The sequence below is a fragment of the Gambusia affinis genome, linkage group LG05 (assembly GCF_019740435.1).
Source record: "Gambusia affinis linkage group LG05, SWU_Gaff_1.0, whole genome shotgun sequence".
Taxonomy (NCBI): Eukaryota; Metazoa; Chordata; class Actinopteri; order Cyprinodontiformes; family Poeciliidae; genus Gambusia; species Gambusia affinis.
In genome coordinates this window covers 15,742,921-15,770,329 of record NC_057872.1, presented here as the reverse complement: position 1 = coordinate 15,770,329, position 27,409 = coordinate 15,742,921, and the positions used below count along the sequence as shown (strand labels likewise).

General features: G+C 39.4%; 1 protein-coding gene across 1 annotated transcript in view; it reads left to right on the top strand.

The window, feature by feature from the left end:
* The first annotated feature begins 215 nt into the window (after positions 1 to 215).
* itga8 (integrin, alpha 8) overlaps positions 216 to 27,409 on the top strand; it is a 50,278-nt gene continuing 23,084 nt past the window's right edge. Inside the window, exons 1-13 of the mRNA XM_044117701.1 lie at positions 216 to 602; positions 829 to 959; positions 3,138 to 3,238; positions 3,319 to 3,442; positions 6,472 to 6,533; positions 6,943 to 6,988; positions 9,478 to 9,603; positions 9,737 to 9,781; positions 13,197 to 13,240; positions 16,845 to 16,901; positions 17,017 to 17,069; positions 17,164 to 17,369; positions 23,077 to 23,274. Of these exons, the coding sequence (XP_043973636.1) occupies positions 382 to 602; positions 829 to 959; positions 3,138 to 3,238; positions 3,319 to 3,442; positions 6,472 to 6,533; positions 6,943 to 6,988; positions 9,478 to 9,603; positions 9,737 to 9,781; positions 13,197 to 13,240; positions 16,845 to 16,901; positions 17,017 to 17,069; positions 17,164 to 17,369; positions 23,077 to 23,274 (1,414 nt within the window). The 5' untranslated portion in view covers positions 216 to 381. The remainder of the gene's footprint in view (positions 603 to 828; positions 960 to 3,137; positions 3,239 to 3,318; positions 3,443 to 6,471; positions 6,534 to 6,942; positions 6,989 to 9,477; positions 9,604 to 9,736; positions 9,782 to 13,196; positions 13,241 to 16,844; positions 16,902 to 17,016; positions 17,070 to 17,163; positions 17,370 to 23,076; positions 23,275 to 27,409) is intronic.

Here is a 27,409-nt window from a genome sequence, read left to right as displayed (position 1 = left end):
ATGTTACTTTAATACAATAAATTACTTCGGGATGGGGTTCATAAATTAGCTGTGCTGGAAAATGAGCGGTGACCAGCCAACCTCCCTTTGCGCACTTGGATGTGGTTTGTGCCTGGTGTGTGTTTATGTGTGTGTGGGCGTGCGTGCGTGTGTGTGTGTTGGAGGGGAGGAGGGGGGGGGGGTACGTTTTGTGCAGAGGGTGGGAGCCCGGCGGTGCAGTCTTGTGTAGCGGAGGCTCTGGCTAGATCTGGTGGTTTACGGGTGTCAAGAAGCAGATCTGACGGAGTGCAGCAGAGCGATCTTCACATTCTGGACAAACGTGTAAACTTCTCCCTCACCTGCACATAGGGAGCCCTCTAAGTTATCCTCCTTTTCTGGGGAATGCCGCGCAGCCTGCTCTCCTTCAGGATGGAGCGTGTGTGGGATTGTGCCTCCTCCGCTGGGATGTTTATGCTGGGGGTGCTCTCTGTGCTGTGGCCGGCGCCAAACCGCGTTTGGAGTTTTAACCTTTACGCAGAGCATCCCACGGTTTACAGCGGACCCGACGGGAGTTATTTCGGATATTCTGTTGACTTCTATCAAGCAAGCACTGAGAGGAACACGTGAGTGACCAAATCAGTTCCAATAGACTCCTTAAAAGTTTGTTTTCGGTTTCCCCCCCCCCCCCCCCCCCCCTCCAATTATTTATTATAAAATGGTTAAATTAAAAAATGTGAGGTGGATAGTGTCTGTATTATTCCCCTATACTGATCATGTTAAATTATCAATTAGCTGTTTCTGTCTTGTATGCCTTGTCCCCCTTTTCTCCTCCCCCCTTGTGCCCACCAGGATTAGTGTGCTGGTGGGGGCTCCTAAAGCGAACACCTCCCAGCCGGGCATCGTGGAGGCTGGAGCCGTCTATTACTGTCCCTGGCCAGGACAGCCCGATAGCTGCACACAGATTCCCTTTGATAATTCCAGTGAGTCACCTGATGCGTTTTCAAACTTTTTATTTCTTTCGGATCACAACAGGAAAAACATTGGCAGATTTTGAATAATTCTGTTTTCTGTTCAGTCCCTCCAAAGGGATTTGGAGGGACTGAATAGACATATCTATCAGGTCGTGATAGACGTGTTCATTAGAAATCCACCAATGAGGCTTTTCTTGACCAATACTGACTACAACTTTCTCTGAGGTCTGAACTTCTCAGAAATTTTGATCGTTTAGATTTTTCACTATTTTAAGATCTTTAATATAAAAGATAAAAAGGGGGGATTTGGTTTTTGAATAGAGACTGTAGTTTTTAATCAATGAGATAATAAAGCAGTTGCTCACTTTTGATTCAACACAAATGTCCCTATTCTTCATAAGTGATCACGTGTGTTGCTGCATTTAAAAAAAAAGACATAAAATATGTGGGTCTCATGAATTTCTCCTGGCAATAAAAAACAAATCACCCCACAAGTCTGCTGCATCGTGTTCATACTGCTATCCAATGTATTATCATCAGTGTCCAATCTATGTCTCTGACACACTGACTAGTAAAGTGTGTGTTCATGAACTAGAGGGAAAGAATAGGGGGTGTGAGAGGGAGGGGGTTAAACTGTAAGCACATGGGAATTTGGTTCCCAGTCGAAAGACCGGGGGATTGGGTGAGGTCTGCTTTTTATTAGATCTTGAAAATGTACGCCTGTGTCCTTTCCACGCCCCTTGTCCCACTCTGATTCTTTATCAGTCTGTCCCTTTCCTTCATGGTTTTTGAGATCACAAGAAGAACTGCAGATTAAACTGAATGATAAAAGCAGTGGTTACTTCTTTTTAAGGAGAAATCACATGTTTTACAAATTCAAGAAAAGATGCAAAACTACACAGCACGTTGGACAGAAGGCCGTAATTAAATCTTTGACTTTTAAGGAGATAAGCTTCAGGCGGATGGAAAGTGAAACTGTGGGTAGTTATGCTGGTGTTAAGTTAGAGAGAGTATGAAACTGCATTCATAGTATGTCAAAAGTGGAATAGTAGCCATCCATCCAGGTTGGGGATGAAGACTTGGACATGTTTTGAGATGGACACGGTTAAAGAAACCGTGTCCAAGTTCCTGGTAACTCTGGAGGAGCTGCAGAGATCCATCCATCCAACAATCCATATTCTTACACTCTTGTCCCTTGGAGGGTTGGGAGGGGTTTGGAGCCTTTCTCCAGCGAGATGCTGCAGAGATCCATATAGGAGAATCTGTGAATGCAATTCACAGGTTGTGCACTTTACACACTTTACGTTTCCTTCTTTTATGGAAGATTAGCTAGAAGATAGCATCTTTTTGAAAGAAACCTATAAGAAACCAACACTTGAAATAAAAATTGGTCAGGTGAGACCAAAACTGAACTTAGAGTTGAAACCATGTTCATTTCTTTCTCCTTAAGTTATGCATCTCTCTGTGTGTTGGTCTCTCACATAGAATGCCAATGAAATGCATTGATATTAATATTTTTATCTTATTCGTTTTGACAATTATGATAAGAAGAATTTATGTGTTCAGAAAGAAGTTTGCAATGTGAATCAGCACTTTTCTTGAACTCACTAATAGAAGATGAAAGAAGACAAAAGCCTAATAGTGTTAAGTCAAGCATGCACTGTACACCTGCTTGTCTGAAACCACTGTATTCCTGTAAATCACTGTATGTGTGTGTGCACACATGTGCTAAAGCAGAATGGCTTAATGAGGAGGGGTCTGCGTGGGTCTGATGAGGCCCAGCTGGTCTTTTAAAAAGTGTTGGAAAATATCTTCATCAACAACAAATAGGACATTTTATAGAGATTTCCAGTGTGGAATCTAAACCGTCCTCCTTGTGATCTTGTCTCAGTCTGAGTCAGTTTCTTGAGAGTTACTTGTTTATGAGAGAGATTTAACAGAAAAAAAAGCCACCATATCCTGTCAAGTGTTAGTCTCAGGGGGGCAAATGGTGTTTTGCTGTGTGTGTTATAGGCCTGTTTAGGAGTTTGCTGTTTACGCTTGCTCATTAAGGACAAATGATCACAGACCACATTACCAAGCTCTACGTCGCTTTTACAGCAAGCACTTTGAAATCTCTGTTTTGTTGCCTTTTTTGTGTTTATGCCTTTTCCATTTTCCCATCTGCCCATCTATCTCTTGTACCAGATAACAGAATGATTAAAGTAAACGGCACCAGAGAGCCTCTAGAGTTTAAGTCCCACCAGTGGTTTGGAGCATCAGTCAGGACGCACAAAGGAAAAGTGGTGGTGAGTGGACTTGATGTCGACGTAACTCTTGTAGTTTGGAGGTGTTGATAAAATGAAACTCAGAGATTTACTCTTTGCAGGCCTGTGCGCCTCTCTACCACTGGCGGACGGTAAAGAGAGACGGGGAGAAGGACCCCGTGGGAACCTGCTATGTTGCTGTCCAGAACTTCAGCGCTTATGCAGAGTACTCACCCTGCAGAACCAGTAAGTAAATCTGCAGTTTCACCTGCAAAAGCCTTCATCTACATGTTGTGCTTTTAGGTGTTTAGATTATGTTCAACCTTGTTTTACAAAAAAAAAGCAAATTCGCCACCGAAATCAATAACATTGTATTTTGCTGTACGTATTTTGCAGTGGACATCAGAATTATTATTTTATGACTTAAATCTTCAAATTAGAAATGGTAGAGTTCATTTGAATTGTTTGGTTGACATAGATGGTACTGACATTTAGGCACAGTCTACAAATTTCCAGCAGGTGGACAGGACTTTTCCAGAAGCTTCATGCTGCCCGGTGTTCCTTCTTCTTTACCCAGATTTGAGATAATTGTCCTGCTGGAACACCCAGCTTCAAGATGAGATGTGCAGTCATTTTGCACATGCTTTTAAATAGGAGCAAAGAGGATAAGAAGGAAATCCCTGGACAGCAAAACTAATATTTCAATAACAAGGGGAATCTTTACTGATGGAGAGAACTATTTTGCTTGGTAGGAACATTTTTATAATCTTCACACAACTGTAGACACTGATATTAGCTGGTTGGTTAGGCAGATCTTGCAATTGGCAGATGCACAGTCATACCACTTGTATCTTGCCTACTGCATTTTTAGAACAGTGTAAACTTATAAAAAGTTATGGCTGGACCTTCGTAAGGTTCTGTGCCTCAAGGTGTCAAGGTGTTAGTTCTTTGTGATGTCATTATTTTTAAATAGTTGTGTATTTATTGTTAACATAAAATCAAACAAAATCCTTATACATGCAGGCTTTTCAATGGGTATCAGTGTTTGCAAAACATTTGATATTTTAAAAAAAAATTAATTAATCAATTAATTAACAAGGACTACGAGAACCTTTCCGCTTGCCCTTTCTAAAGTTAATCCCAGTCGATCTGTGTGTTTTGCATCACAACCAGATTTGTTTTTCTAAAGCGCAAGGAAAACGTGTAAGAGACTCTTTTCGTCCAGCTGACAAGCAGTGCACATCAGTAGGTTGGGTTGGAGAAGTTGCATGCTCCTTTTTGGTTCAAACAGCAGGAGAAAACAGCACGTTCTCTGACATTTTAAGACACAGGAACTGCATGGCAGTAATTTTTAGCCGTCCAGAGACCATAACCTTTGAAACCTGAGTATAACCTTATGCCTGTTCCCAGCCAATGCTCACACTAGTGATTATTTTCTCTCATGAGATCATCGCTAAGACATATTGTATTTGTTCTTTTCAAAGTTTAATGAGGTACATGTGAGATACTTGAAACAGAAACAAATCAGCATGACTAAACAGAAACAAGAGGGCAATTTCTGTCTCTTCTTTCCCCATAACAAATCACCTAGCCCAATCTTTTACAAGCCCCCATGGAAACCTAAAAATAATCTCTTCATCAGTTAATCAGTCTCTCTCTCCTCAGCCCTCTCCCCTCTGTCATCACAACTGTACGTTAGATTTATGGCACCCCTCACACTTTTTTCCTACGCGTATTCTTTTCATGCATCCAACTCTTCTCTGTGTCTTTCACCGTCTCCATGTGAGTTTCTAAATTCTGTAGGTAAATACTGCACACTGCCAACATGTCATGATCTGAAGAAATGAAGGCTAACAGGTGGTTCAAAGTAAACAGCAGATAAAGTCTTGCCCTTGATGTGCCCTCCATTATGCTCACGCTTTTATACACGCGACCTCTCTTTGGTAACTGGCTCAGAGTTAAATATTTCAGTTTATGTTATTTATGTCTGTGCTGACTAATCAAGACATGAATAATTGCACTGTAAACTCAACAGTTCCCATAGGGTTAAGAGCTTGAAGAGCGTTCAGGACTGGGTCTGTATTGTGTGCTGGAGGCAGCGTTTTCTGCCACCAGCTGTTTTTTTTCCTTCATATTAACATATTTTGGCGGCCGCTCAGACCTCTGCTGTAACTGACTTATTGTTTACTCTGTAAATGCACTTGTATAGTCACGCATCATTAAGTTTCACCTCAGGCTGCCAGGGAAATGAAGACAAATTTATGATGCACACGGTAAGTTTGGTGTGTTTATGTGCAGTTAGGTTATGTCATTTAGAACAGACAAAAAGATGATTAGTTTTAGGTTTTTTTTTATGTGAGATTCAAGTTTCTCTTATTGTTGGGATGTCTAAACATTCAAGCCAAGGACATCCAGCAGATTTACAAATTACACTGATTTTATTTCACATTTTTATGTCAATACGTGCTCACTTCACAGAAGATTTAGAAGAAGTGGTGAAAATTCTAGCAGTGGTTTCGGTAAATTATGTTGTATTAGCCGGTAGATGGGAAGTCCCTTTAAAAAATTATCGTATCCAGTGAGCTTTCTTTTCTCACCCTAAAACCACAAACGTCAATCTATTTTGTTGGGATGTTTTGTAAAGCCACCAAAATGTAACATAATTGTTAAAGGTGTGTGTTTTCAAAACGTTTTATAAAGGAAAATAAAATCTTATTAAACCTCTCGAGTCAATACTCTGAAGAACCTTTCTGTTCAGCTGCCAGTGTTTTGTGGTATGTGTCGACTATCCTTTCTCAGCTACGGACTGAAGTTATTTCAGCTTCTAACAAGTCTTCTTCCAGAATATCCATGTATGTATCTCTTTATTTATCCAATTCCCTATTATCTCTGACTGTCTTGCCTACAGCATGATACTGCCACCACCGTGCGCCACAGTGGTGATGATGTGACTTGTCTGGTATTATTTGATCTTTGTGAATGGCCTTTATTGAACTCCACTTTCTGATTAGGTGACTCCAGTTGCACTAGATTTTACTTAGTGGTATAAAAATAAAAGCGGCTGGACATCAATACTTTTTCAAGGTATTATATTTAAAAAGAGCTGATCATCTGCAACCAGAAGAAGGGAGATTTTGTTGGTTCTTGACCTTGTTGCCAAAATCTGGGCATGCATTAGATTTGATGTTCAATGCAAAGCAATCAGATCCCTTAAAAAAGTCTTTAGTGAAAAACAGTCTTCCATACATTTTGCATGTGTTTTCTGTTACTTTCAGATGATCCAGATCCAGAGGGACAAGGATTCTGCCAGGCTGGTTTCAGTGTGGATTTCACTAAGGTAAAAACCTGCAGGATGCATCGCAAGTTTTCATCGGTATGATGTCCTGGATTCTCAAATTGAAGACCTTCAGAGATTTATAGACAATGAGGCAGCTCTCTTCCTTGGAGAATCCCCGCCTCCCAAAGTGACCCACTGCCTCTTAACATGCACTTACATGCGCACATTCTTTCACTGTAAAATCAGTGTGAACCTTGACCTCTGCCTCATGGGCCAACTCTACCCTCCTGTACAGGAAGCTGTCATTCTCTGCAGGATGTCAACAGGCATGACAGCAGAAAACATGTGTGCACACACACAGCTATAGCCTCCATGGCAAAGCCAAACAGTGTAACTCTTCTGTTTGCACAAAAAATGTGCAGATTACTTCATAAATTATGGCAAACTGACAAATTTTTTATCATTGCAGGAGGGAAGGCTTGTACTAGGAGGACCTGGAAGCTTCTACTGGCAAGGTAACTAAAACAGCAGTGTTGAAATGATAGAGAATGAGCGGTATGAGACCAAGCAGTGACGCCCAAATATGCACACTGATGCACTTGCTGAATCTTTTCTTTAAAAGGCTGAATCAATTTCTCCCTCTGCCGCCTTTTTTTCCCGCTTTTTCCTCCCTTGCTCCTTTGCTTAATGCCTCTCGCTGGCTGCAGTCGAACAGGAAGTGGGTGTTTAGGTGTTGTAATGAGCTGATCGTGGGTGAAATGGAGTGTGGAGGAGCTGCCCCTCTGCTCAGAGATATAACACAGGGTGGTTAGGGAAAGCTTCAGAGAAAGGGGAATAAAATAGGAGAGTGCACGGTGAGGAGAGAGTAGTTAGAAATGAGCTTTTACTGTGGTTGTGACAGATACATGGTTCTTCAGAGAGAAAGATGAGAAGTTAGGGAGTGTTCAGATAGTCAGGCAGAGAAAAAAACGAGATGCATGGTTGACTAAAGCAGAGGGATAAAGTGTCTTAATAGGTGTAGCTGGAGTGTGACAGGGAAGCTGTTGGAGTGTGCCTGTACTCCTCCAGCTCCAGGTGTTTGAAGGTGTTTAGGAATGTGTAAGGCAGCCAGAAATAGAAAAAGATGTGCACCTGTTTCTTAGGAACATGGAGACTGTTATTGATCACTTGCACACACTCCTTTCTGTGTTCTTTGTTATCAAATCCCAAAACTTACTGCTAACTATTTTGAGCTAGAGATGTACCAGACTTAGTTTTCTAGCTTGATTTACAGTGTTGTTAAAACTCACTTACTGATACCAAATTTGGGCACTTTTTCCTCTATCAGGTGATATTAATAATATATTTTTTCTCTCTGATTGTTGTTAAATGAACTGGAGATTTTACACAAAATTCTAAAACAGCAACAGGTCACAGTACTTTCTCTCTCTTCCCGGTATTGGACGGGTATTAATACAAATAATTTTATTTGAACACTGTCTTTTTTTTTATAAAGTTTTGCTACTTTGTTATATAGTTCAGTTTTAGAACAAGTTACTGAAGTTTCTCATGTATTTTTTGTCACGTTTGAATTGGAATATAAGAACTTAATTATAAGTTGCTTATAAGCTCTTTACAATTTTATCTGTGTTTTTTTTTCCCCTCGGAGCTCAAAACTGCAACATAGTAATAAGAAATTGATATATTGTTTTGAGAAATTTACCAAAAAGTATAACATCATGGTATGAGTAAAACTATCACAGTTTTAGGGAATCACAGCGAACACAAAAGTTATTTGTTCTGCTTAATTCAGCTGTAATCATAATATCAAAACCATATGTTGTTATTTTTGGTACATAGATTTAAATAGAAGTATAGAATTTACACCTTATAATTTTAGTAGTAGTTTTCATTTGTGAATTGTGAAAATTATTAAGCCCTCTTTTGTATTTTACCATTAAACTAAACTGGTGTGATTTGGTTAATTCAGACTACATGCTCTAGTATCTCTCCCTTAAAAAGCAGATATATTGTGATAGGTGTAAGTGTATTTCTAACTCTGTCCTTCCTGATAAATAAAATATTCAAATGCATTATCAAAATCCCCAAATCAATAAAGAATTTTTGCAGATGGTGAGTATATGTAAACTTCTTACATGCGCTGTAGTATTAATGCTGTCGCTGCTGCCAGATGTTAAATAATGAATGGTCCGACATACAAGACCCGTATTACACACGCAACATAAAAAGCTTAATGGATGGTTCCCTCTCTGTCTGCAGCGTAGCAAGGCAGGCTGCCTCCTGTTAAAACACTTCCTACAAATGTTTATAAAAGCACTCAGCCTGGATTTTTATGGCCTCTAATATACACTGATTATCTTTAGCCTTCGGCCTGATTCATCATAAAATAAGACTTATATACAACCTTGTTATCGCCAGGTGTGAAGAACGTCTCAAATCAGCAGCAGTGACTCATGCATCTGTGTTAACAGTTTGTCTCATTAATCTGAGGGAGGTTTAATATTGACTGGACGTGTTAGCTTGAGAGATAAACTCAAAGCACGGTGGGAGAGGAACGGGTGAGGGGGTTAAGAGGGCACATTTTCCTTCCCGACAGTTCACTCACACATAAAGGAGGATTTATGGAAGGTAGAGGACGGCCACAGATAAAATCATTTGTTTGTTTAACCTCTTGTTGAACAGCAGAGGAAGGGTGTTGTTTGAGTGCCCACCTATCATTTATAATCCTCTCTGCAGAGAGAAGTGGAGGATTTGTGATTTTTTTTTTTTTTTTTCAGAGAAACATTGGGGTATTTTTTCTGCTCTTGCTTTACCAGGAATGTGTTACTTTTTTACTCTGGGAATGGTTCACATGGAGCGGGCAGCTGAGCCAAACTTTAGCTCCCCTACTCAGCTCCCATGTGGTTAAAAGCACTGTCCATGAGCAGATGTCTCAAGGACTCTCTTCTGTCTGTTTGTTTTTTCTCCAACAAGTTTGTGTGTGTTTATGTGTGTGTGAGTGCAGGTCAGGTGATGACAGCGGGGATAGCAGAGATACTGAATGGCTACTCTTTAAAGGCAGTCCTGAGACGAGTTCCAGGAGAGAAACAAACCGGAGCTGCTGAAGACACAAATGACGACAGTTACCTTGGTAACGCTCAGGAATGCACTCACACATGAATCATAAGCTTAATGATAACCAGCCTAATTATCAAGAGTGAACAACATCATGTACCAAAACCATTATCTTTAAAAATGAGCTCCAACATTGTGTGTCTCTTCAGGTTACTCTGTTGCAGTGGGCGAGTTTACAGGAGACTCAGAACAAGGTGAGCAGACTTCTAACCAACTGCAGAGAAAACTCAATGGAAAAAAATGTTTTTGACATTGATCAGAATTTCTAGGAATTAATAGTAATCAGTGATTTTTTAAACATAACACAGAGGACTGTATAGAGAGCAAAGAAAAGGGGAATCGTCTCCAAAGATCATTGATGACATTGGGACATCTCAGGGTCATACAGTCGGCATAACAGCAGATAGACTCTATTATATCTGTCATCGGTTCGACATGCATGGCAGTAAAAAGCTTTTCCTGTCTTACATTCACAAACATAATCCATGTGTGGGTTGTTGAGGTCTTCTGGGACTTTAGCTGTAACCACTGGTAAACTGGACTTAGGCTGAGAATTGGAAAACTAACACTCCTGGTGTGTTTGCCTTGAAATAAAGTGGAAAAGTATCTCATATTATTAAATACAGCAAATGAAATGTGGACCCCTTTTGAGTCCACATTGAGTCCTTGTTTGAGTCCATGGCATCATAGATGTTTTTAAATGTCAGGTAAAATCTATGAATAAGCAAAAAAATCAGTCTTCAATGTCTTCTTCGACAGGATAAATGAACCTTCTTCCAAGATCTGGATTTAAATCCTGGAGAAATCATGTGGGATGAGCTAAATGGAATAGAATATAAGCAATGAGCCATAACTCATGATGTTCTAGAGTGATTGTGCAAAACTAAAAAGATCTCTCTCTCTTTCTAAGCTTCAATTTAGTGAAATGTTAAAAAAGAAGACTCTACTTGCAAATAACGTTTCACAACATGACTACAAGTAAATGTCACAAAGTTTTTCGATTAAAAAAAAATAATTCAATCAGAAATGCTATTAATTTAGAAGATGAATGAGAGAAGATTTTACACAATAAAATGGTTAATACAGTGATGGATAAGGAGTGGACAATGCTGTCTTGTGTCAGAAGCAGTAACAAGTCTCAAACCACCTAGGTCATGACCCAGGAGGGACAAGACTTTAGGAACCCCTGATAAAGGGATTTCCTGTCCACCGTTCTGACCGGTTAAGATGATTGCTGGCAGACTTCACAAACCTTTTCAGGTCAAGAGCTGATCCTGGCTTTCGTCTGGAGGTGATGAAATATGGGATGCAAAGAGATACAGGCACCCACAAAAACAACAAAAAAGAGAGGTCTCGTTTCTGTGCTCAAAGACACAATCAGAGGAGTCCTCCAGGAAGAGACTCATGATTTTTTTGGTGGGAGTTTCATCCTAGGAAATCTATTGTTTGGTACTGTTGGCTCAAAATCAAACATTGTCTGGCTCCGATCTGACATTATTCCAAAGAAGTTACATGTTTTGCTGTGTTTGTTTGACTCCAACTTGTACGCAAACATGGACTTTATGTTGGCATTTCCTAGAAGTTGTTTCTAGGAGAGCAAATAGTATTTTTTAAACCTAAAATTTGTATGTTGATAAAATGTTACACAGATATACTAATATTTAAGGTAGATGTTTAGTATCTTACAGCTTAAAGAACAAAGAATGTATTTTTTTATTGAAATCTAATTCTGAGTTTGAACTTCTTAGGAATCTAAAATGTAAAAAGGTTTTACACGGCCTTGCACAAGCGTTCAGATTCCTTTAAGCGTCTTACGCTGTCACTCTGCAGTCAGAAATTCAAATGCTGTTTATTTAGATTTTATATGAAGTAGGCAACTGTGAAGTGGAAGAAGAGAGATTGATGGTGAAAATATTTTTTTTACAAACAAAACAAGTGGGAGGTACGTTTGTACTTTGACCTCCTGAGTAAATACAATGTAGAAGCAACCTTTCCCTGCAATTAGTCACTGGGGGTACGTGTCTACTAGTTTAGTACATCTTGAAATTACACGTTTGCAGCTTCTAAGAGGTTTTTGTGGTAGAAGGCCTGTTACAGGTTTGTTTTTGTCAGTGTTCTGTTCAACCTTCTTCCTACAATCTATGACCAGCTTTCCTCTCCCTGCTGAAGTAAAGCAATTTCTCAGCATGATTCTGGCAATTCTACATTTTGCTGTAGAGCTGGTCTGTTCAGAGCGATAGGCTCTGTGTTTCAACAGATCCTTCCACCTGAGCTATAGAACTCTGCGGCTTTTTCAGAGTTACCTTTAAAGCTGTCAGGTTTAAATGGGCAGCAGGTTTGCAGTTGCACTTTACTGTTTATATTTTAGATGATTGGCAGAGCATTTTTCTGTGGGATATTTAGATTTGGGGATTTTGTTTCATCACTTAAACCTGCATTAAGCCTCACTGCAACTTTGTCCAACAACTTGTCTGCTGAGTTTGTTGGAGCTGTTTGTTCACTAACATAGCCATAAGGACATTCCCAGAATAGCTATAACTATATTTTGATTAATAAGACAGTTAGGTTACTTCTGTGTAGCCTGATCGGACATGATTTTATTTCAGGGTTTCGGAGTGGAGAGGAGTGAATACAAACGTGATGTATTTAAGTCTTTCATTTGCAAAACCTTTGAAAATTGTATAGTTCTTCTTACACATAAGGAGGGAATTATTATTTCTTTCTGTGCATTGAAGTCTGTGATTGCAAAGTGACAAAATGTGAGAAAGTTCCTGGGATATAAATATTTTTTCAAAGCTCTGCATATAGGAATGTGCAAGCTGTTTTGCTTTTCTTCTTTCAACCATTTTGGTTTCAACTTAAAGTTCTAAAGTTCATTTCATTTTTTTTTTCTGCAATCCAAATAAAAAGCACAAGGAATTTCAGCAGAAAAGCAGCTCTTCTTTTATTAAAGACAAAACAGACAACACCACAATCATGATATTTTTCACACAATTTATAGCTTTCTCTTCAAAGAGCGTCACCACACAGTCTGTCAAAAATTTAAGAGAGCTACTCCCCATTTTCTCAGCCATCTTTACCAATCAGCATTCAGTGGAAACTCTGTGGGACAGCTCTGCATATGCATGCCCTCATACCAACCCTGCAGAGCCTCTCAACAACCTCAAGCACAACACATGTCACAGAGTCTTAAAGTGAGTCTAAAGAGGCAACACATGCTCACTGATGCGCTGTGTTGTGGTACAAAGCTCCTTGTGGTCGTGTTCTTTAAACCACTGTCAGACTGGAGAACTGGTTGTAACTGGGAGTTCAGAGCAAAGATGGAGCGGGGAATTAGTCTGGCAGTCGAGTCTGCTGGGTTCAGACCCACAAGGCAGGAAGTCGGGACTCTATCTGCTCTCTTTGGGTGGGACCCTCTGATCATCCTCATAAGTTCAGAGCGCTGCACTCATCAATCACCGTTGGAGAAGAGTCTGAGTGCCCAATCGGTGGGGTTTGGCTGTGGGACCGATGGGAGGGTGGTGGCCTCCCAGATAACTTTTTATCAGGATGTTTTCATGTCTGTGCATCATTTTCAAAACAAATTTAAATATGTCTTTATTTTCCTAGAGCTTGTCGCTGGAGTCCCAAGAGGAGCACAAAATTTTGGATATGTAAGTATGGACAGCAGAAGGTGCCAAATAATTCATTTAGTAAAATGTTATTTAAATCAGATTATTCACAGTTCACAAATGTCAAACTCATTTTACACCAAACTAAAACACTCAAACTTATTGAACTTGTGCGTTGAAATTGTATTGATACAATTTCAAACAAATAGAGTTTTAATGTGTTTATTTATATTGTAGCCCCAGACATATTATTTGATATGATTTTTTTTTTTTTTAATTAAAGAAAATATAAGCAAATGTTAAAAAATCATTCAGCTGTTTTCAGTTTTCTCTACCTGCTTTAGGGGACTTATTACTCATAAAGTGAATTTTCCATTTGTTTTAATAATGGATTCTTCTGACATTTTGTCATAAGTCATTGTCCTGTTGGGACAACAAAGGCCTGCCTATTGGCTTTGTGTTCTTTCCCTTTATGCTTTTTACCCTGCCTCTAACCTGAGGGAAGAGAAAAAAAATATTCTCATTAGTATTCATTAGAATGCAGTTTCATTTTATATCCCCGTTGCAAAGGGCACAGTAAACAATACACAAATAATGTCCAGTGTATACAAATAATAACTTTAATGCAACGTTTGGTCTGCTATTATATTTCATGGTACATTCATGGTCTCCATAGCAATAATGTAGATTCATCTAAAGAGAACAAAACAATTAAAATTGGAACTCGTATTTATGGATTTATTACACACAGTGATATATTTAAATGTTTTATCTCTGTTCATTTTGTCACGGATAACGAAATTCGGTATCTTAGAAAATTCCATTATTACGTAAAACTAATGAAAAAATGGTTTTTATACATGAATACCTACTGGAAAGTTTGTCCCTGCAGTCTAGGTCAAGGCTGCTTCTTTCCATGATTTCCTGCATCGATGGAGCGGAGCGTGGATGAGATCATCCAGTGGTTCAGTTGAATGATCTTAAAGACGCCCCAGTTGTTTTAATGGCAACCTTCAGTTCATCTATACTGCTGGCGATGGTATTTCTGATCTCTCTGGAAAATCCCCTATAGATTGTCTGTGAGGGTTTAGTTCAGACCAGACAAACACACTCTTCACTCTTCACTCTTCTATTGGTACCATGAGCAGTGTGCCAATTGTTAGCTGTGTTGACTTTGAACTTAAAAACCCAATGGACAGATGACATGACTATGACCAGCAGATGACATGACTCCCATATTATCCTTGGACCTCAAACAGCTTGTTTTCTGTGCTTCTCCACAATTCCATCGAAGCTGAGGATCTTGATTTCCAATGCAATGAAATGCAAACTTTACTTTCAACAGAAAGGAGGACTTTGGACCACAGGGCAACAGTACAGTCATTTTCTTCATTTTTCAGGTAAAACTTTTCGGCCATTTCTTGCCCAGGAGGGGCCTATCAGAAGGACTAGACCAGTTGTGGCACATCACCTGGGTACATGTATGTGTGGTCTGGCTCCAGCTGTAGTCCATGCTTTGTGCTTCTCCTGAAGTCTTTTGAACGGACTGTGCTTGACAGTCCTTTCAACCTGCTTTAGAACATTTTCCCTTCACACCTTCTCCTTCCACTCAACTTTCCATTACTATGTGTGGACATTAGACTCTGCCAAAAGCTTGTAGTTAACCTTCTTGTAGAGGGCATCAGCAATTGTCTGCCAGACAACTTTCCTCACTATTTTTCTCTAGACAATAACATAACCATAACAGAGAACTTTTAATTCCCAAAAATACTTTTTTACTGGTCTCTGTAACATTGTAACATTCTTATTTAGTGAGAAACTGAATTTTGGGTTTTCATTATCTGTAGCCCATGACATTCCCAAAGTTGCAAGTATAAATGCTTAAAATAACTCTCAAATGATTCACTTGAGGTTTTAAAACTGAATTACTGAAATAAATTACTTGTTCGATGATATTCAAATTTATTGTGATTTGACTTAGTAGAAATATGGCAAGGGCTTCTTAAAAATTGACTGCATTTGGCACTCCAGAGATTGGCACAAATTACTGACAGTTTGGACACATTTTGTTAAAAACATTAAAATACTTTAAGTTGTCACATAGTTATTTTTTATATCAATGTATTCCCCCGAAATGATGTTTGTCCAAATGAATGTAGTCCTGAGTGTTACTATGTGTCAAATGGCTACACCAGTTCTGTTTGTGCATCTTCAGTTTTCAATATTTTTTTTCTTATGGGAACATGTCCCGAGGGCTAACTGTGTCAATTCTCCTTAATGACATAGAGCTTCCGCTTTATTTAGAGGGCACTGACCCCACCTAACCCTCCTAACCTTGTTCTACACACACACACTCACAGCCCCTTAACCCGCAGTGTAACCACAGGCCTCACCACAAACAGAATGCCAGAAGAATCTGTCCAGTCCAAACATTTCTCTGAGCAGAGGCGGCTGTGAGTGAGCAGGTAAGCCATGTTAGAAGCTTGGCTCTAGAACGGCTGTCAGGCCTGATCAGGTTTCCTCTGTGACCAATCCAACAATTGAGACCAAAGGAAAGTTAATTTTCAAGCTATTGATCCAGTGTTTGTGTTTACACACGATCATCTGTCTGTGAATTTCTGTAAGTCTACACTTCTTTAGATCATTTCTGGGAGATCAGTGATTGAGTTAACATGCATCCTCCTGCACATGTGTGTGTCTGTATGTGTGCATAGCCTCTGGCTGCCTCCATGTGGTTGTTATTTTAGTTCTTATGAAGGAATTCTTAGCCTCCCCTTTCTGTCTTTCCCTGAAACTGGGGTTAGGATGGGGGTAGTAGAGAGACATGGGGGGCAAGGAGGTGGTGTGTTGCAGAAAGAGAGAGAGAGAGCAGTGAGAAGAAACTTTCAGTTTTATAGAAGCTTTTTTATTACTTTTCTTGAATTAAAGTCTGTCATGTGGTTTATATGTTTGATCCTGAGGGGCAACAATGGTAAAGTCTGGTGTTTTTATGAGTCAAGTCATTATTTTATATAACATCAATTCACTGCAAATATCTCTTGCTGACCATTTACAAGAAAAGCTGGTCCAGTTCATAAACAGAAATATACAACAGGTCAATTAGAGCTGCGCAATAAATGCAATGGCAGTCTTCATCAGTGTTAGCAAAATCACAACCACAAAGTCCTGTTTGAATACAATGTATGGTGGCTATTATATTCCTATCTGGACAGCCTCAAGCTGTGCTTGTTTTTCACACTAGTGACTAAAGATACTGAAACTCACCAAGTTTGGAGGAGACATTATGTTATGGTACAGAAAGAAAAACTCAGGGAAATATGTGTTAATTATAAATATTGTCATCAAAATGGTCAGTTGCTGTATTGAAATGATATATTTTCCTAATATTGTGCAGCTCTAATATAAATCCAAAACATTATACACACAGATTTAAATTCGATCACATACATCCCACTATAGATGTAATACAATGCAGTCAAATACACTTTACAATGCCAATTTATAAAAAGTTGCAATTATTGATTCTGCAGCAATTCCTCGTCTTTCTTCCAGTGGGCAGTTGGTTGCATCAAGTCATTAGCTTTGCAGCAATACCTGATCCCAGGCAAGCGTCACACATTCTCCCTGTTATGTCTGTTTGTTTCAGGTGGCAATGATCAGCTCCACTAATCTCACCTTCATCCAGAACTTCACAGGGGAACAGGTGGGATCATCATCACATTCCCAGACCCAAGAACCTGTTATTCTTGTCCTAAGATTGAATTATTATAGAGTTTTTGGATAAAAACTATATATTTGTTTCCTTGTCTGTCTTTCAGATGGCGTCCTACTTTGGCTACTCGGTGGCCGTCACTGACTTGAACGGCGATGAGTAAGCAGAGAATTCCCTTGTCATTTGAAGCAAAGGTAATTTCACCGCCATCCTGGCTTCTGTTCTTGAAAGCATTTATTGTATGTCCACCTAGCACGGACGATATCCTGGTTGGAGCACCCCTCTACATGGAGAGGGAGATGGAGAGCAAACCCAGAGAGGTGGGAAGGGTGTATCTGTACCTGCAGCTGGCTCCGGTCCTGTTCTCTGAACCCATTGTTCTCAGTGGTACCTACACTTTTGGACGTTTTGGGACCGCAATAGCACCGCTGGGAGATGTCAACCAGGATGGATATAATGGTATGCAGAAAATATGTTTCCTGATGATGAAAAAGTTAGAGAAATTTGAAAAAAGGAATCCTATGAATATCTTTCATGTGCTGCTGCTACACATCTCTATGTGCGGTTTACGTTTTACGGCGGTCTTTATAATGAGCACCAGGTTTTTTCTGTGATCTTGTGACTGTCTGCCTGTTAGTTCTCTGACTGAGGAAATCCTGTCAGGCTCCTTAAATCCTTTCAGCCAATCAGGAAGTGCGGCAACGAAAGGTTTTGCATGTGTGAACCTTGCTTCATCGTGTGACGACTGCGTTGAAGGCACATATGTTGTGTGTATTGGGGGCTATTTTTACCTCACCAGATGTGGCCTGAGATAGAATCATCTGGGATTTTTTTTTGTACTGCAGCCCAGAGTTCATTCCTCAGGGAAGTGTTTGTTTTATTCTCACGTTAATTAGACAATGACTGACACGCACAAAGCCTGGAGCCCAAATGCTAAGACCTGTGGATTGTGCCCTTTAAAGATGAATGAAGGGACGCACATCTGGTCCTTGTATGACATCAGTCCTACTGATTTATTTTTTATTTACTCATGGGCAGCATGTGTTAAAGTGCACACCACTCCTTTAAATCCCATTAACCAGCAGATCAATAACCAAGGGATCAATACTGACACTTTTCCTTGCTACAGACATAAATCACATCTGCTGTCTGTCAGTCTGGGACACTATGAGGATTTCTGGGAAACAGTTCGGATATGTGCAGGATTTTATTGTTCAGGATTTTGGAGTCATCCTGGCAGATTGGGGATTTAGGATTTCTGAGATGTTTGTTTTTTTTCTTGCTATTGTTACACTATGCTGTTCGTGTGCGATGGTTTTTCAAAAAAGCATTCATTTTCAGATTGTACTACCTTACAATTTCAGCAGTGTTTTTCTGGATTTTGTCAGTCCGCGACTTAAATTCTTTATAAATCCAGATATTCTGTAACAGCATCAGAGGTTTGTTAGAGAACATTAGTGAACAAACAGCATCATGAAGACCAAGGGACACAGCAGAAAAGTCAGGAATAAAGATATTGAGAGGTAAAAAGCATTATAAAACTATGTTTCAAGCTTTGAACATCTCACAGAGATAGAAAGTGGCATAACTTAAGAAATCTGCAGCTCAGGTGAAAGACTTTCTTAACAAGTGAACATTTTATCTGGAGAGAATGACGGCCGTTGTTGAAAGAGAGACAAAAAAATCATGTGAAGGACACAGCAAAGCATCTGGCAAAATGTTCTCTAGTCAGATAAGACCAAAATTTAATGCTTTGAAATACATGTAAAGTGCCAACTGTGGAGGAAAATGAACTATTCTTCTGAACAGACCATCCTACTTTGAAACATAAAAGTAGCAGCAACATGCTGTAAGGGATGCTTTTCTTAAGCAAGGATATAGAAGCTGGTCACAGATGATGGATGTAGTTAAGTATTGGGCAATACTGGGAGAAAATCTATTAGTTGTGAATTTGTTTCTAGCTTTCTGTATGAATATGTGCTCATTTGTGAGTATGTCACTAAAAAATAGATATATACTGTAAATTCAGACAATTGTACCATTTACAGTCAAAATACTTGAGACTGTGCCAGGAGTTTGGTTGGACATTTAATACTAAGCAGCTGAAGTGGCACGGTGTAGAGGATAGCATATTCATATGATACAATGGCCTAATCAAAGTCTAGGCCTAAATCCCACTGATAATGTAAAGCAAGACTGAAGTAAAATTGCAGTTCACTAACTTCATCCAATCTAACTGACCTTTGGCTGTTGTGGAAATAATGGCCAGAAACGTAATACTCTAGTTGTGCACCACAGACATTCTCCAAAAGTCTTGCTGCCTTGAATGCTACTAAAGGTGACTCTATAAAACATGGAGCTCTTTTCTAAATTTATTAGCAAAATGTTTGAGACAACTCTATATACTTTTTTCCACTTTATGTTGGTCTATCACACAAGATCACAATAACACACATTGAATCTTATGATTGTAATAAGACAAAATGTGACGAAAGTTCAAAGGGTCATGTGTTCTATTGCAAGGCACCATTAAACCTGCCCTCTGATTTGAACATAATCACAGACATTCTTTATGAAATGACACTGATCTCCCTCCATCTCCCACAGCAACCCCAAAATTCTTCTCAAAAGCAGAACCATACCCGTTCTCTGTCATATTTACGATATTTTTCCCCAAGTGTCAGCTGGTAAGCCCTTACAATTTAGCTAATGTAATTTGCCATGTGGCTCCGCTTGTTTATAATTTTCATCCTACAACACCAGCTTTTCCTGTCACCATTGGGTACAGTATATCAGCTTGTTTCAGTCTGTGAGTAAGAGTCTCCTATAGTTTTGGTTTCAGTGATCGCAGTGGGTGTTCTGCTGGATTGTCTGCATTGTGTGGGACGCTGTTGAGCAATACCAATGAGTGACTTTCACATTATTTGAAGACTTTTTTTTTTTAAAAGGAGCTTATTATTTTTGTACAGCGATTCAATTATGTACACAATGGCTCACATAGACATACAGACTCAGAACACATGAACACACATAGGTTCACCCATACACTTGCATACACACATGGTTGCATTTATCCTCTCTCTACCCCACAATCTGCTTCATGTGGAACCAGTTGTTTAGGCTACGAGAGAGAGGGTCCAGAGACAAACAGGATGTCTAGAGGGATTTTGGACAGTTGTAGTGCTGATGTAGGACAGTGCAAAGGAATGGACATTAACAAGTTAAAGAATACATCCCAAAATCTTCTTGTATCTTAAAATATGCTTTTTTTTTCATCTAAAACAGGTGCTTTTGTTTCAACAATCAACATTTGTACAGTATTTCATAGACTTAAAGAACAGACTATCATCTTTACTTTGACTTTTAAGTCCAGGTTAGATGAAGAATTTATTTTTCTTCAATATGAAGGCCTCCTATATTGTGGGCTCAAATTTATATTCAAATCAAACCTGCTTTATCTGACGTGTTGAATATTTCTGCATTATTTTTGCTATTGGTTAGTAAAGTTAAAGATTTAGAGCTGATTAAAGCATGTTAAATATGGGACTCCAGGTAAATTTCTATGATTCATACATCCATTTTGTACCAACACTTTTCATTGACAGCCTGTAGCCAAAACATTTTATTGCCCACGTTCTTAGACGTAGAGCACATGACAGTGTACCAGTTTATATTTATTGTTTGTTTTTTAATTAATTCTGGACAGAAAGTTATTTAATTTCATGTAAAAAGTTTTTTTTTTAATTTAAAGAAGCCACAGATAAAAACACATAAGAATTAAAACAAACTAACTAGAACTAGAATGAAAACAGACAAGACAAAAATATTACAATGTCAGGCCTTATATAAATGCCAAAGACTAAAAATGAGTTTTAAGGAGTGATTTGAAGTCTTCATGACTATGGGCAGATCTAATGTTGAAGGGTAAGTTAAGAGCAGTGACAGCAAATGCCCGGTCACTTTGCGGTCATTTTGACAGCAATGTGATTATACTTTCTTACAGAAGACCGTGAGTAAAATAAAAAAAAGTACTTTAACTGATCTGTTGTCAAAGCAGGTAGGAAACATCCACCAAGCCAGTACAGACAAATCTATGATGGGTAAAAAGACAAAGTGATCAAGTTTGTGGCAAATAAAACATACTCCTGAGCTCAAAAAAAAAATAAAATAAATAATCCACGAGGTCTACAGCCAAAGACAGAAATATCATCATATCTTCAATATAGGCATATTATAGATGTTTCAAGAATGTAAATTACAGTATTTGTTAGATAAAAAGCCTATCCATTTCAGCAGCAGCATTCTCTAGACAAGAAAATAAGATCAGTCTGTGCCTGTGTTATGGAAAGGCAAAAGTATGCAGATCTCTGGAATCAGAACGTGAACTGAAGCAGCATCATCTGTAGAACATATGTAGGCTGTGTGCCACATATCATGCTTGGCTTTCCATGGCATGGGGTCACTATTGCTTTTTAACGATTTCAAGGGAAACGATAGGTTGAATTCTGCAGTTTACAGCTTATAGTGAGGTCAGATTGAGCCAAATACAGAACATTTGACTGGCAGTTGCTTCACAGTTCAGCCTGACCCAAAGCATACTGTGAAAGTAAAGCTGTGGTTTTTGAAGGTGAAGATGCATCAATATATCACCAGGCTGGATTGGAGTCTATCTGTTGAGAGGAAAAAAGACTAAAACACACAGAAACTAACAGCTGAAAAGATGAAATAAAGGCTTGGCACTGCTTCACAAAGGGAAATAGATTTTGTTTATGGCTCCGGAGAGTCACTACTGACAATAACTTAGAAATCAGCGTCCAAGATGAACATTTAATTGTTGAATTTGAATTTCTTTCTAAAACCATCCGTCCAATGTTTTGGGATGCCTCTTAAGAGTCCATTAGAGGTAATCTTGTTGAACGTGTTTAAAGTTGAGTGGCTGTATTTTAAAGCCATATCAATTTAGAACCATTTGGATACCAAACGTTTCTCTGTGTACAAATATCACAGACCTTATGTTGAATACTAAAATCAACTATTACAACTAGGGCAAAGAAATTCAATTTGTTTCTTTTTAATATGTGGGGTCTCTATCAGCTTTGCACATCTAGAGACATTTTTGCCCATTATCTTTTCCAAAATGGTTCAGGTTACATGGACAGCATCTTCTGTACATTTGTTTTAAGAGATTGGGTCTTAAATTTGACTGAGCCATTTTAAGGCATAAATGCTTAATCTAAATCCAGCTGTATCTTTAAAGTAGATATCTTGTTGCGATGCAAACCTTGATCCCACAGAAAACGAACCCAGCAAAATAATCTCCTACATGCTTTTCTGTGGGTGTGGTATCTTCAGGGTGAACTGTCGTTTTCTGTCATGCACAGGGTTTGCATAGAGGTCAGAAAGTTCAGTCTTGATCAGAGCATCTTTTCCCACCTGCTTCGCTGTGTCTCTGCCATGGTTTGTAGTAAACTGAAAACAGGACTTTCTTCTGACTATCCCTCAACACCAAATTTCCTTTTCACAAATCTCTATAAAGGCCGTCTTTGTGGAGGGCACGAATAGTTCTCCTGTCAACAGATTCTGCTACCTGAGCTGAGGATTTCTCCATCTCCACTGGAGCTACATTTCCTTTTTGTTCAGTAACAACCCTCTAAGATCTTGACCGGACAGCTGTATTTACACAGAGGTTAAATTACACCCTGGTGGACCCTGTAAGTAATATTAGGTGTAAGTATAATAGGTGACTTCAGAAGGAATTTGGTTGCAGTGAATAGTTTTAATTCAGTTTTTTATTTATGAAAATAAACTAGGGCTATAATTTTCAGATTTTTGTTTGTAATAATTTTGAGAAACATTTATTCTTTCTACTTCCACTTATCAGTTATGCTCATAAATAGATAGAAAATCAGCCTCTGGTCAGATACGAAAGGTCAGAGCAAAGAATTTAATAGTATTCAAAGCAAATAAACATTTGGTGAAGTAACTAAGTAGCCATTCCAAAGTTTGAAAGGTCAAGCTGTTTTATTTTCTTCTTTCCTTTTTCCTTTTCCTCCAACCTGAATGTTTTTTTCTTTGCTTCTTGTCTCGGAGGAGCTCTTAACAGCCGTTGATGTCAAAAACATACGTGTGCGTGTGTGTGTGTGTGTGTGTGTGTGTCACCCCTCAGACGTGGCAGTGGGCTGTCCGTTCGGAGGCGAAGACCGCGGAGGCAGAGTGTTGATCTTTAACGGTAATAGAGACGTATCCACACGGGGCCTGACCCTGAGCCAGGAGCTGCAAGCCACCAGGACGCCCAGCAGCAGCCTGCCAGGGTACGGCTTCACTCTGAGGGGAGGCCAAGATCTGGACGGCAACGAGTATCCTGGTAAACTGTCGACAGTTCAATCCATCGTCTAATCAAAATTCCTTCTTCAGCTCACATTCTTTCACAGTTTAATCTTCCTGACCTCCACATTTCATCCTCCTCTGCTCTACCATGTCCGTGTTCTCCATGTTCTCCCACTTCTATCTGCTAAAGTAATCAGAAGGGGGTGCAGGGATGTCTGACATGAGCTGCATCCCTTCTTTAGGGATTCACAGTAGTCAAGAAGGAGAGAAAGTAGAACAATACATTATCTGCATGTTCTATCTGTCTGACATGCATCTGTGTGCAGAAAAGGCTGCATGCAGCAAATCCGTTTTATATGCCACCCACATTTTCACCTTCACAAATATGTAAAAAAAATGTTACACCCGATTTATAAAACTAACTAAAACGTAGGACATTTTCCGCAGCTATTTGTGTCCATGAATTCTAGGCTCACAATAAAAGGCATTCAAATAAAGCAGATCTGTAAAAATCAGCTTTACTACGTTATTTTCCACCTAATTTGGAGTCATTCTTCTCTCAGCATTACTTAAGCTGCGTGAGTCCCACTTTAATCCAATTTAGGCTGAAATGAAGAATTTGTTTAGTTTTTTTCCCCCCTTTTCCTTTTCTTTGCCCCCCACTCTCCTTCCTCCTTTTCCTTCCCATTCGCCTATGAAAACAGATTTTCTTCACTCCACAAACAGGATATTGGGGAGAAAACACACACACACACGCACACCCACAAGTATTGTTGGACTCACTCGAGCGTTGAGCGTATGCCAGGCACCACATCCCAGTCAGACCTGCACAGGCCCACTGCAAATCAGATTCAAACTGGTGGAAACCCACTGGGAGAAATAAGCTGAAACTCATGGGTGGTGGAGCTTTGGGCCAACACACACACGCACACACCCCATCATGCACTGCATGCTCCGTCTGCCAATAGATAGATATTTAATGACACATCCACTCTTTGTGTCGCTTGCAGGAGAGTAAAGTCACACACACACATTCAAAGGAGCTGAGGGTGTTTGATCAGCGTCACAAGGGGCCTGCACAGGCGTCTGGGAGGCCTGCACGAGCCACCATATGCTCCCATCAACATTAAATGTCATTAGTTTACTGGAGAAGGAGACAGAAGTTGATGACTAAGCTCCACTTTTAGGTTTAATGGGCTATGAATCCCCAAATTACTTTGAACTTGCACAAAACAAAAGTGATCTGGATGAAAAGATAACAGACAGAAGTAGACAGTGCATTAAAAAGTACTCTGACTAATATGAAGGCTAATTACGAACCAAGATGAGTGTTGAGTTGAATGTTGGCAGGCGTCGTGCCTCTCAGGTTCTGGGTAAAAGGTCAAAAACAGGCAGTGTTTCTCCTGCCAATCTCTGCCGTTTGTTGAACAGGGAACAGACGCTCAGTCATGGCGGATCATTTTTATTTGACGAGCATGGAGCCAAAGGGTAATTCAGTTGGCTCTTCAATTAGTTGCAAAAGTATTCACACCCTTTTTTTAAAAAAATAAATAAAAATCAAGACAAATCAACAAACTCCACTCTGTTGCATTTTGGCTTTATATCTTCACCTTCTTAAAGTAATGGCCTGTCATGTTTTGTCCAAAGGGAGTTAGCCAAAAAAAAAAGATATTTTAGACAAAAAAGAATAAAATTAAAAATCACTTTTGGCAAAATTGACTTAGGCTATTATTTTAACCCAAATTAGATGTTTTATTTCCTACATTTGTGATCAGTCCCTAAGACACGTTATGCAAGCCACTGTCGCCCTTTTTTTTTCCCCAAACAGTGGAAGCTCAGCCAAATGGAGTGGACAGCAACTGTGAGCAGCTCTACAGGAACTGGAACCCCAGTTTTAGGTTTTTCCTCCAAGATTAATGAGTATTTAGCTCCATCCATCTTTGCTGCAGACGAAAAACTTTTCCACCATGTTTCATAGTGAGGCTTTTACTTTATTCATTCATTATACCGTGTTATGCCATATGGTTGCGTCATTAGCGTGTGTGTTTTAGCCTTCCAGACAAAACAATCTTAACTAAACCAGCCATATAGTATTACCCCTCTGCATGGTTTGTATTCTGTTTTTGAGACCGAAATAGGTATAAGCGAACAAAATATTTCAAAGGTTTCGCAAATCCGAGAATAAAGAAATCATTAACTACTTTTTTCTAACCACTAAGGGCCATCAGTCCTCAGGCTTCCCTCACCAAGGCCGGTCTCCCTGCAGCCAAACAGGCAGTTGAAGCAGACATTCAGTGACAGCTTGACAGTCTGTCTAAACTCAGAGAGGAAGATGTGTTTTTCTCCAGTCCAGGAAAGACGCAGTCAGCTAAAGCAGTCTAGTTATCCAGAAGGATCCTGTACCTGCCAGTTCTGTAAAGGTGTCGCGTATCTGCCTGTGGAATAAAAGCTCAAGTCAAAGTGTTCATAGAAACCCCCAAAAAAACAACAGCATTTGGCAAAGCTTTCCTCTGTGCAAGGAAGCAGAATTTATAAAACAAGAAAACATGGAATTTGAGTTGATTTAGCTTTTCAATCATCCGTGCGCACACTTATGTTCTCTCACACACACTTAACCCCAAAATCAGTCTCATGTCATGCAGAGTTACATGAGCAAACACGAGAGGTAGATCAGGGAGAAAATACATCGGTCAAGCTGACATATTTGTGGCAGGAGTTGAGCTACATGGTTTCAGAAATACAACGGTAAGATGAACTGAGGTATTTGGACGATGAGGTGGTTTTCTTCCACACCTTAGATCTGATGACTTTTGCAGATTGTGGTTTTAAGGCAGAGTTTTGCTTTTGTTTTCCCGTCATTCCGCCCTCCTTCTTCTCCTGCTCTGTTGCTCCCAATTTTCTGAAAGTGCTGTAAAAAGGGAAAACTCATACAAAACATGAGGTTCTTAAAGCTGCTGCTATGATTTTTGAAAACATTTAGTGCTGGTTTCAGATTAATGAGATGCAAGTTTTCTGATTCCTCTCATTTGTTAGGAACATCAGTCCAGGTGGTACGGGTCAGCCATGGTCCAGTCCCAGACTGGAAAACAGCAATGATCTAACATTCATATCTTACTTGTATACCTTAAAATGACGTCAAACAAACGTAAACATAGTGTGTTAGTTTTCTAGTTATTTCCTGCCCTAAATAGATACTTCCCTGATAATTTAATTAAATGTAAAAATAAAAAAAATTTAATAATCCTAGTAGAAGATTAAATTTTGTTTTATTTTCCAAGTTTCCTCAAAGAGTTGTTGTAAATGGCGGTAGCTGTCAGGAGGAAGGATCACCTGTAGCAGTCCAAATTGCAGCTACTTTAAAAAAAGCCTCTGACTGAAGACAGTGTTGCACAACAGTCTCAACATTCTCTGTAATTTTGGTCTTTTGATGAATCTCCAAAGATTCCACAAGCAGTCTGGATTACAAAGCCAGCCTTCTGTATCACCTTGTTTGGCATTTTTACTTCACTGGCTCTGATGCTGCACGATGATGTAGTAGCTTTTTAAGCTTAAAAATAGGCTAGGATTCAAAAAAAAACATAGCTGCACAGTTCATCATGATAGTAGCTGACATAAAGTTGGCCACAGTGGATCAACAACATGTATCGGAAGCGGAGATGCTCAGGGTCTTTCTGACCCTGACCAGATAATGTCGATCAGACCAGAATACACACCCACACACACACACACACGCTCATAGAACAACTTACATAGGAACATAGTGCACTCCAGGGGAAAAGGGACAAGGCCTGAATGTTTAATGTTGTGGTTTCAGGGGGACTCATTGACTGTAGCCAAAGGCAGAAACAGATGTGTTTCTCTTAGATTCAATTAGTCTTGTTCCTTCTAAATGCACAAAGGGAGAAGTCACACCAATTGGCAAGCACGGTCTGCAAGAGCACATTGCAACGCTTGCTTCCATCCTCCTGAGGAGGGTTGCTAAGAGGTTTTATGCTAAGAGTGTACAGATTTTAAATAATGAAATCACAAATACATGGCTTACGTTTTATTTTTCAATAGAGGCAGCTCTAAAATATAAGAAACTATTTGGTAACGAAATCACAACTGATTTCTCCCGTGCAGCCTAAAGTTACTGTTTTTCTCAGGATCACACAGCTCAACTTCCTGCTGCA